This window comes from Tursiops truncatus, chromosome 9, assembly GCF_011762595.2.
Source record: "Tursiops truncatus isolate mTurTru1 chromosome 9, mTurTru1.mat.Y, whole genome shotgun sequence".
NCBI classification, from domain to species: domain Eukaryota; kingdom Metazoa; phylum Chordata; class Mammalia; order Artiodactyla; family Delphinidae; genus Tursiops; species Tursiops truncatus.
In genome coordinates this window covers 30,520,422-30,531,995 of record NC_047042.1, presented here as the reverse complement: position 1 = coordinate 30,531,995, position 11,574 = coordinate 30,520,422, and the positions used below count along the sequence as shown (strand labels likewise).

At 40.7% G+C, this 11,574-nt stretch overlaps 1 protein-coding gene across 3 annotated transcripts in view; it reads right to left on the bottom strand.

The window, feature by feature from the left end:
- Window positions 1-11,574, bottom strand: part of IGF2BP3 (insulin like growth factor 2 mRNA binding protein 3) — a 139,632-nt gene that overhangs the window by 37,386 nt on the left and 90,672 nt on the right. For 2 of the 3 annotated variants that reach the window (XM_073809634.1, XM_033862965.2), the window contains exons 4-5: window positions 555-606; window positions 409-472 (exon numbers count right to left, since the gene is read on the bottom strand). The exons of the other annotated variant lie outside the window; for it this stretch is intronic. In XM_073809634.1, coding sequence (XP_073665735.1) covers window positions 409-472; window positions 555-606 — 116 coding nt within the window. The remainder of the gene's footprint in view (window positions 1-408; window positions 473-554; window positions 607-11,574) is intronic. 3 annotated transcript variants of the gene reach the window in all.

Below are 11,574 nucleotides of genomic sequence, written 5' to 3'. Positions count from 1 at the left end.
GAAAAATCAGCGAACAAGCAAACTTAACAGTTAACACTGTTGTTAGTTTAACCCATGATAAACTTACCAGCTTTGGGCAAAACAGCAACAATGTATGTTATCATAACCAATAACAAGGAAAAAAGTCTTTAATGTAATTTAGCAATGATATCCAGGCCCAGAGCTTTTTGCAAACAGGATGCAATTCAGCTTCATACTGTATCACTATATTCTTGGCATTAAAGATATACTGAAAATGTAATAAAAACTTTAACCAATGTAGGTTCTTATTAGACATTCAAACTTAAAAAGAATTGCAAGGTCAAACGTTGCAAAATAAAGTTTATGTCTGCTACCCACCAGCCCAAAATATAAGTACTATATTTACCCTAGTTATTACACAGAGATTAAAAGTTTCAAACTGCTTACTGTCTAGCTTGCTCCTTACTGGAATAGGTTACATTAACGACTGCAGTTTCCGAGTCAGTGTTCACTAGAGGAAGAAAAAAAATAGGTTAGTTTTCTTTCTTCTTTCTTCCTTTTACAAATTTGAAAGCAATTGAGAAGACATGTACCTTGCTCACAGCTTTCCACCACTCCATACTGGACTAGTAAACTATCCAGCACCTATCAGGAGGGGGAGAGAAAATTACAAACTTTCAATTTCCCACGTTATTAACAAGGGCAGGATTAGGTTTTAAAATCACAAAGTAATTGTGATGGCAATGAGGCCCCCGCCCCCCCAAAAAATAACTGGGGTTTGGACCTACAGAAGTGAGGGAAGGGCCCCATAGGGAGCATACGGTGGGTTTTTCTCTTCTGCCTCTCCCGAGGTCCCTGACTTCGAGCTGATTTAACCAAGAAGTATAGGGGCTCAGCAAAATATTCAAAGCTACAGCTGCTGGTCCCTGAGGCTGGAGGACAAAGAAGCATGTAATTCCCATACACACACCACCAACACATCATCACACTTCCTCCTTGTATAGCAAGTCACAAGACAAGGGCCCACGTTAAGTTTTATCTTTAAGATATTCCTTTTCAAAGAACTTCCTTTCACAGCTGGAACAGATGTATCAGAACAGACTACTCTCAAGGCAGGCTAGCAAAATGAAGAAAGATATTCTGCCTGGAGTCTTGAACTACAGACTAATCTAAGTGGTTTATCAATTCTTGGGACAGTAGAAAGTATAAAAAGAAGTGAGTTTGTGCTGTTAGTCTTCTAAGCCTACACTGAGTTGGAAAAAGTAGAGTTGGAACTATCTTTCCCACAGCTTCATTATTGCACATGCATGTTATTCTAATGAAAGGCTGTTAAAACAGCAACTGAATTTTATTACAGTATAAACTGAAGGTATACATCTCATCCATGTAAACCAAATTCAACTGTCATTCGCTTCCAAGAACTGTAACAGGTTTTTCTTGAAAAGTAAAACAAAATAAACTTCTTTTGATTTACAGTGAACCATTTACTCATCAATTTAATTGCAAATTTGAAGGACAGTCCCTTGAGAATGTTTTCTGGCCCCCAGGACACAGTAAACCATTAAGAAACTCACTAAGTAAGTTTTTATGGTAATTTCCTACTAAACTTTAAGCAAATTCTTCTAAAGCAATGTTTATCTTAAGTGGTACCTTTCAGGCTTTTATTTTGTCTGCTGAGTCCAGATTGAAATCTATAGCAAGGTTTGTCTGGAGATGAACTTTTTATTTATTTATTTTTCATTTTAAATAAGGTTAACACCTATTTGTGAATGGAACGGTTAGTATTTTCATAGGTAAGTTTTGACACAGGGAATGTCCTGTGGGTGAGGTCTAGAAGCACACTGATCTTTGTCTCAAGTTATAGCTACTGCTTAAACCATAAAGCGTAATTTTTTACTTTTAATTCAGAACACTTAACCGACTACATAAAATTTCATTTGTCCGTCTCAGCCATTAGAATGCATGCTCGGCATGAACAGGAAGTTTTTGTTCACTGTACTAGCCCCAGCACCTAAAATATACAGGCAGAAAATGACATTCAAATAGCTCATAAATAAAGTGAAGCATTCTCAGGGGGAAATACTAGTATAGCTTATTAGGAACAGTACTCTTTGTAACAGTGCTCACCTGTTTTAGAGGTAAGTCTGCCGTGCATGTAATGTTGATAAGAGACCTAATTTATAAAGGCCAAAAAATAGGAAACCTTTCACAATGCCATGCAAATAGATAGTACGCAACATGTAGTGCCTTTAAAAAAATTTAAACAGCAATCTACTTATATTTTTAAAACTAAAAAAAATTTTTAATACCAATAAATGTTTTCTGTGTAAATTAAAAAATTCTAACAAGGTGTTCATTCCAACTTAAATAATTAAAGCAGCAGGAAAGGTACATCTACCATTTAAAATTTAGCTTTTAAATGAAAGCCACTCCAATAGTAGAGCTTTACGAAATTTGGGTACCTTGAGGGGCAGGGGTACGGAGGCAGCTAGGGGTGGTGGAGGAGGCGTGTAGGAAGTAGGGGGTAAGTGCCAATTTAATAGATGTTAATTTAAATAAACATCATTCTTAATTCTTCCTAAAAGCAATTTGTTCACTAAATACGTTAGTCTCCACGTAGCTTACCTTACACTACATTAACTTTTACTACTACAGAGAAAACAGTACAAAAGTTAAATACCCATGATTTATAAACAATGTTGACTAAACCTACAATAATGCTAATGAAACTAATGCCTCCAGAAGGCCCACTGGCAAAGTGATATATGAATTATATATACATTGATATATGTATACACACAAATAGACATATATTTATATGTGAATATGTATATACACACAGACACAATTAATACAAGTAAATTTTTAACTTGAAAAAAAACAGGAAATGTCCATCAAATTTTTCACTGCATGTATTATACATAGTTTAGTATGTTCAAAACAAAATTGTTTGTAAGAGTTCAACATTCTAAGTAATAATAAATGCTATTGGTTGTCAACTGTCCCATGTGTAAAATCTCTAGAAATTAGAAACTACAGTCCTATACACTAAAAATGGTAATTTTATTGTATGTAAATTAGCATCCCCATTTCCACAGCACCTTAGCTGACCTAATCCTCGAGGTGAAAGCAATGTCATTTTATAATCTCTTCACCGATCTTTATTCTCCCACTAGACTAGTGATTATTGACCATAGTGATGTGATTATTTGTCAGGTGTGTCACAAGTAACTTATTCCTCACAGTTATACTGGCTTCCATACTCCAGATAATTTATAGGTGTATGATCATAGACTCCAATCCTCCTTATTGGACACATGTGTTTTAGAAGATGATGGGACAGTGTTGGTCATTACAGTCCAAGCGCCCCCTTCAGTGTGGCCCCTCCACACAGGGCTGCACTTGCTTCTAAACTTCTTAAGGGAAGGGACCATGTCTTAGTGACCTGTGAGCCAAGCACTGAGGAACAAAAAAAGGTAAGGGAGGGGTTAAAAAGAAGCCACAGAATAGTTTTGGTCCTAAGAGCAAAAGAAATAAATTCCAGGTTCATTTAAAAGTCCATAGTGGGCTTCCCTGGTGGCAGAGTGGTTCAGAGTCCGCCTGCCGATGCACGGGACACGGGTTCGTGCCCCGGTCCGGGAGGATCCCACATGCCACGGAGCGGCTGGGCCCGTGAGCCATGGTCGCTGAGCCTGCGCGTCCGGAGCCTGTGCTCCGCAACGGGAGAGGCCACAGCAGTGACAGGCCCGCGTACCGCAAAAAAAAAAAGTCCATAGTGACATAAACAAGTAGGAATTTATCACGAATTCATATAAAAAAGACGTAGACGTGGAAAGTCACAAGCATTCTAAAAACCAGTAAAATTAAATTAAAAGCAGGATATTTAACACTCTCTTGCCCCAGCACACCTTTCACTCATGCGCACGCACACACATACACACAGACCAATGACCTCCTGAACACCAAAACCAGACTCAGACTTCGAGGAGGGGTTACAAGAAAGAAGTCATCCTGCCTATTCCTCATTTCAGCAGGAGCATGAGAAAAGCCATCGGAGATGAAGGGAGCTTCCTTCAAATACAGGTCAACACATTATACAGAAACAGGAACCAGTTGTTGCCAGATATGGATAAAATCATCCCGGGAACTTTGTTCTTTTACATCTACCTATAGAAGACCAGCTACATTAATAAACAAAGAACAATTCTATATTGCACGTCCCAATAGCATTTCTAATAAATAATGGTACAAATTTCAAATACAAGGTAGTTTTTAGAAATATCTACCTTAATGTAGATTTTTATACAATGTTACCATTATAATTGGATAACATTCAAACCATTCCCTCTGAAAAGGACTTTCAACTCAAGGAGGTCAACATACACACACCAGATCCCTGACAACCTCACAAGCCATGCTGCACACCATCTTCATCACCGATAAAACCCAGAGGGAGGGAATTCCCTGGCAGTCCAGTGGTTAGGACTCCACACTTTCACTGCCGGGGCCCGGGTTCAATCCCTGGTTGGGGAACAAAAATCCCACAAGCCGCACAGCACGGCCAAAAAAAAGAAAGATAAAAAAACCACCCAGGGAATGTCAGCCTCCAGTTTAACACACAAACCTTCCAGACCTCACAACTTTCTAGTTATCCTCAACTTTCACAAGTTACATCCTCTAACACGGGGAGGAGACTATAATTTAGGATTCCATAAAATCATGTGATCAGAGCGACCAAGAGAGAGAGTAGTCCAAGCTACCATCCACTCACACAGACCTCAAAGTCACAGAGAAAGATGAACACCAGAAGGGACCCTATTCAGGCAATGCTTGAGACCTGACACCTGTGCCCAAGCCCAATATTGAATCCCTTTCGCCTCTGCTACTGCGTTTTACTGTAAGAGGCAACACCATCTACAGTTATGCACACCAGGAACGTTGCATTCAACCTTGTTAACTGCACCTGCATCTCCCTCAAGCTGCTTTCTCTTCTGCCACCACCCTAGACCAAGCCTCCAGCATCTCTCTCTGGACTACGGCAACATGCTCCTGAGTTGTCTCCCATATTCATTTTGTTTCTAATTGTTCTCATAACAGACCAGCATCATCCAGGGTCACAGCCACTGGCTACGTGTGGCTATTACGCACTTTAAATGTGGCTAATCCACAACTGAGATGTGCTTAAGTGTAAAACAAACTGCAGACTTTAAATACTTAGTACAAAAAATATAAAATCTCAATTTTTAAAATATTGATCACACATTAAAATTGTAATATCTTAGATATACTGCATTAAATAAAATATTATCAAAATTAATTTTCACTTGTTTTCTCTCTTCCTTTTTTAACATGGCTTCTAGAAAATTTTAAACTATCCAATAGAAAGCCTGAATTAGCTTTCTATTGGATAGTATTGGGCTAGACGGATTTTTAAAAGCTGAGCTAATCAACTCATACCCTACTGTAAACTCTAAGAACTTCCCTTTGTATTTGGGATAGGATCCAAAGTCCCTAAAGACGACCTCCCTGGTGGTCCAGTGGTTAAGATGCCTGCAGGTTCGATCCCTGGTCGGGGAACTAGGATCCCACATGCCACATGGCGCGGCCGAGAAAAAAAACCAAAAAGCAAAGTCCCTAATGAGTGCCCTGAAGGCCTCCTGTGACCTGCCCATCATCTAACGGCACTCTCTCCTCTCCAACAACACTGACCTTTTTTTAGTAATAAATTATGAGTGATAACGTTTGAGTGCTTTCTAGTAGCAGCACTGTCCCAAATGTTTAATCTGTTTTAACTCAGTTAAACCACACAAATCCCGTGAAGTAACGTCCTATTTTATAGATGGGTAAGTTATGACATGGAGAAGTTAAACAGTATTTCAACTTGGATAGATAGTTAAGTGATGGAGAAATGATTTAAACCCCAGCTGTCAGATTCCGGAGCTCACACTCTTAACCACTTGGTCAAGTAAGCTACTGCATTTCCCCACACAATTAGAATAAAATACAATGGTACAGACTGAAAGCAATTTAACCCTTACTTTGCTGCAAGATCAAAATCATCCTTCCGTAGGCAAAGAACTTTATCAACTCCCAGGGTCAGTAAACTTCCCCACCCATGTTCCAAGTGCTCAAAAGTTTATTTTTATGTTCCTCAATCAGATGAAGATATTAACCAGCATTACCTTGCTCTATATCTTACTAACAGAAATAGTGGCTTAAAAAAAAAACCACTCTAAATAATGCAAAGTTAGGGTCCCTTTTGACTAGGTAATAACTTCCCAACCAGTTACTCCACCAAGTGCTAAAAGAAACCACTGTCAGTTTGGTGGGTCTCTCCACATGTTTTTAGAAGTATGTGTGTCACATGAAAAAATGCTTAGGGACTTCCCTGGTGGCACAGTGGTTAAGAATCTGCCTGCCAATGCAGGGGACATGGGTTTGAGCCCTGGTCCAGGAAGATCCCACATGCCGCAGAGCAACTAAGCCTGTGCGCCACAACTACTGAGCCTGCACTCTAGAGCCCGCACGCCACAACTACTGAGCCCGTGTGCCACAACTACTGAAGCCCGCGCATCTAGAGCCCGTGCTCGTAACAAGAGAAGCCACCGCCATGAGAAGCCCGCGTGCGGCAACGAAGGGGAGCCCCTGCTCGCCGCAACTAGAGAAACGCCATGCGCAGCAACAAAGACCCAACGCAGCCGAAAATAAATAAATTAATTTTTAAAAAAAGAAAGAAAAGATGCTTAAAACCATAAGTCATTAAGGAAATGCAAATCAAAATCACAATAAGATACCACCTTCATACCCACTAGTATGGCTATAATTAAAAAAAACAACAATGAAAATAAAATGTCTTGGCAAGGATGTAGAAAAATTAGAACTTTCATACATTGCTGGGAGGAATGTAAAACAGTGCAGCCTCTATGGACAACAGTACGGCAGTTCCTCAAAAAATAATAATAAAAAATAGAATTACCATATGATCCAACAATTCCACTTCTGGTACCTACCCAGAAGAACTGCAAGCAGGGACTCAGAGATATTTGTACACCTATGTTCATAGCAACATTATTCACAATCACCAAAAGGTAGAAGCAATCCAAGTGGATAAATAAAATGTGGCAGGGGTTACCACTTCCAACAGCTAAAATTACTAGAGGAAAGGGGGAAGACACGAGTTCAAAAGCCTGAGGATGATTCCAACATAATTCTGGGTAAAGGCACTAATTAAGAAGTGACTTATCTATCTTTTTCAACCCAAGGCAAAAAGAGCACGCTGGAATAAAAAGTTGCCCATGTCTTCTCTTCCCCTCAATCTCTGCCTCCATCCTCATTAAGATAAGTATCAGAAGACCAATTTCCCAGTAATTTCCTTAAGCTTCTAAGTGCTTGCTTGCACAAACGCCCTCTAGGCCCTAGGAAGGACCCTGGCAGTAGATCATACAGTTAATTTTTCTTCAACTTGCAAAAGGAATATATATGGTGATTAAAATAAACACAACAGACCACTGTCTATTTCCACCTGGAATGCACCTCTGTCACATATCCCCTCGTGCAGTGTGCTGGAACAGAAGCAAGCACTTGGGGGATCCAGTTAGAGGGAGCTGGTTGGACAGACACTGAGTTTGAGACTAACAGGACAGCCTAAGGTTCACCATCATACAGCTTATGGTTAACTTTAAATTGCTAGCTTCCAGAAAAACTCCTACCACCCTATGCCACCTCACCAGACATCTGACCCAAAGTGTGCAGGGCTAGAGGGTGTGGATCACGTGGTTCACAAACGCACCTACAGCCCCCCTCTTAGACCTATGTAGTAAGTGGAGGAGAAACCAGGTTTGGGGTATATGAAACGAGAAACTAGCCAGTGGAAAAATTTTCCAAGCATCAAGAATGTAAAACTGTAAGCAGAGAATCAGGTTCCCATTTTGTCTGTTCGAAATGGAAGGCCTCTCCTGTAGGAATACAGTACATGGTGCATTTTATGTTTAAAAAAAAGAAAAAAAAATTTTTTTTCTTATTTCGTAGGGATGAGTAAAATAAAACTTTTCAGAATTCCTGTGTGGGGGGAGGGAAGAAGTGACTTATCTAAATGAGGTGAAAAATATCCCAAACTGTAGTGGCCTCCAAAAGTGATAGCAGACCATCCCACTGCCCCCATTAAAGCTTATTTAAAAATAAAAGACAACAGCGTCTGGAGAAGAAAAATAAAGAAAGGGGTTGGTTCCAAAGTAAATACTGATAAAAATATTTGCCCATAAGAACTAGTCCTTCAGATGTGCAGCAGTTATTCTACTGGGCTCCATGGGGCCTTATAATAACATATCTGGAAGTGATGAATGGGTAAATGATACGTGGTACACTCATACACTGGAATATTATCAAGCCATAAAAAGAAATGAAGTACATACTACAACATAGATGCACCTTGAGAATATTATGCTAAGTGAAAGCGGCCACGTATTGTATAATTTCATTTACATGAAATATCCACAGTAGGTGAATCCGTAGAGACAGGAAGATTAATGGTTGCCAGCGGCTGGGAAGAGGGTGGAAGGGAGGAAGGGCAGTGACGGTTAATGCTGTGAGTTTACTCTTTGGGATAATAAAAGTGTTCCAGAATTAGTGGTGATTCCTAACCTTGTGAATACACTAAAAAACACTGAATTGTATGCTTCAAAGAGGTGAATTTTATGGTATGTCAATTATAGCTCAAACTTCCAATAAAGAAGAAAATGTTTAAGACATGACAGGATATAAACTTAGACATGAGCCAACCTTGTAGGAAAGCGCCTATCATACTAGACTGAACTGAGAGTCTAACATTACAGTGTAACCGTTGGGAGAAAGGTTTTTTCTTCTTTCCTTGTGACTTTCTAAATTTTCTACAATGACCATGTAATTTTGCAATCAGGGAAAAAAAAATGAGATCATTAAATTGGATTATATTGGCCTTTACACTGTTTTCCAAAAAGGTAATGCCAAGAAATGAGTGTCGGGAATTCCCTGGTGGTCCAGCGGCTGGGACTCCACGCTTCCACTGCAGGGGGCAGGGGTTTGATCCTTGGTTGAGGAACTAAGATCCCGCACGCTGTGCAGTACGGCCAAAAAAAAATAAAATAAATGAGTGTTCTCCTCTCCTATTCTTAAGGCTCTCACTGGACACTGCTGGAGTAACAATTAAACCAAAAATTGGTTAATTCCTTAATAACCATCTTTAAAATGGAACATATTTTTGGTTCAATTGAACAAATGGCAAAGCCAAACACATTAATTATTTGGGGGCTGGGCAGAGGAAGGAGAGATTCTAACCACACCAACCCACGCAGCAGCCCTGAACCAGGAGTGCTAAGACAAGGTCAGGGTGCTAGAAGAGAATGGCCTGGGGACAAAAGTCAAGTGGAATCCCTTCCCTCCACTGCTACGTGTTTCCTGTGACAGACATGCATGTCATAAGTTTGGTTGCTTTTGAACAGTGGTGTGGACAAGTCATCAGAGCGTTGTCAAAGTAGTGACAAAAGCAGCCCATACAAATGTCCTCGACATTTCTCCATTCTGAAATGCACTGGTCAGGTGGGGCAAGGGGATCCACCAGGGTGTCCTCACACCCATTGCTCTCAGTCTCTGGTAGTGTGTGTTCAAAATCAAGGCTTTACTTGGAGCCCAGCCATGTATTTGCTATATTTAAAAACTGCTAATTAAGCTCTTGAGTATTGCTTTTGGCACCAAATTCTACTGCACAAGCTTTTCATCCAGATCCCATGCCTCAGACTGTAACATGATCCTGCTTCATGCTGTTCAGAAAAGATCTGAGCACCAACTTGGAATAGCACCTATTACTGATAAATTGGGACTGGAAGTAGACATGCTCAAGTAATTGTAAAGGTTTTAATAAGTAGCAAAGGTCCATCAATAAACAAGAAGTTATACTTAGAGGAAGACAATTTAGCTAACTGCAAACTTTTCAGGAAATCAAGTCTATAAAATAGCAAGCTCACCTCTTAGAGGCTCTATTTAGTCACCAACCAAGTTTACCTCGGGTTTTTAAAAGATCTTGGGGGCCCGGGGTGGGGGGCGGGGAGGGGATCCTCAATTTTCTGATCTTCAAACTACTCCTCCTTGCTTCCTTCTTCTACTGCAGAGATTCCCAGAGTCCTGTCTACAATTCACCACTCCCAGCACCTACTTGGTTTGGAAACTGTATGCTCTGCGGCTTCTAGGTCGCTTCAAAACATACCTCCACGTACTTGCTGTCCTCATGGCAACTCCGCATCTTTGTTATCGCTCAATGAATCGAAATCTTATATGGGTGTATTTCAGAAGCAAAACCATGGTCAGCTCTCCACATCCTAGTAGCAGGGGATGCTAAAAATTTGAGCACCAATTTCTAAGATGGGTTGGAAGATTCATAACCTGGTGATTTGCTCAAATACAGAAAAGCTATTTCAAAATTCATACTCAGCCACGAATACAACAAACATAGCCACTACACTATGAGATTTTTAAATTTAAAACCCTTGAACTTCCCCATGTCTCTTAGAGGAAAAAAAATCCAGGCAATTTAATATGGTTCCAAACATTATCACGGGGCTTCCCTGGTGGCACAGTGGTTAAGAATCCACCTGCAGAGGACATGGGTTCGAGCCCTGGTCCGGGAGGATCCCACATGCCGCGGAGCAACTGGACCCACGCGCCACAACTGCTAAGCCTGCGCACCACAACTACTGAAGCCCACGTGCCACAACTATAGAGGCCCGCATGCCTGGAGCCCGTACTCCGCAATGGGAGAGGCCACCACAGTAGGAGGCCCGCACACTGCAGCGGAGAGTAGCCCCTGCTCGCCGCAACTGGAGAAAGCCCACGTGCAGCAACGGAGACACAACACAGCCAAAAATAATAAATAAATAAAATAAATTTATTTAAAAAAAAACATTATCATGTATTGCTCTCCAACCTCATCTCTCATCTAATCCCAACTAATTCCTTAATAATCATCTTTAAAATGGCATTTTGGTTCTTGTTATCCTCTAGAATGCAATCCCTGATCACTCCCAGTCTTGGTCAACCCCCTGTACCGGGTTGAAGAGTGTCCTTTAAAAATTCACATCCACCAGTACCTGTGAATGGGCTCTAATGCAATGACTGGCATCCTTTTAGTAAGAGGAAAAACTGGACATACAGACACACAAGGGGAGCACCACATGACCACCTAGGTAGAGAATGGAATGATGCAACTACAAGCCAGGGAATACCCATGATTGCTGGCAACCACCAGGCGCTAGGAGAGAGGCTCGCCAGCACCTTGATTTCAGACTGCTATCCTCCAGAATTGTGAGAGATCACATTTCTGTTGTTTTAATCCTCCCAGTTTGTGGGAATTCAATACGGCAGCTTCATGAAACAAATACACTCCCCATCCTCAACAGTAAACACCTTGTACTTAACTCTGGGTCTTGTCTTTACTATAATAGGCTGATTATGTGTCCACGTTGGAATTAGACTCTACCTCAGTGCTCTATCTTGACGAGGACTTAGCACACAATTACAGACTTTGGAAATCCAACACGGCAACAGAGAACCCATGTCACTGGCAGCTCTATGTACACACAGTAA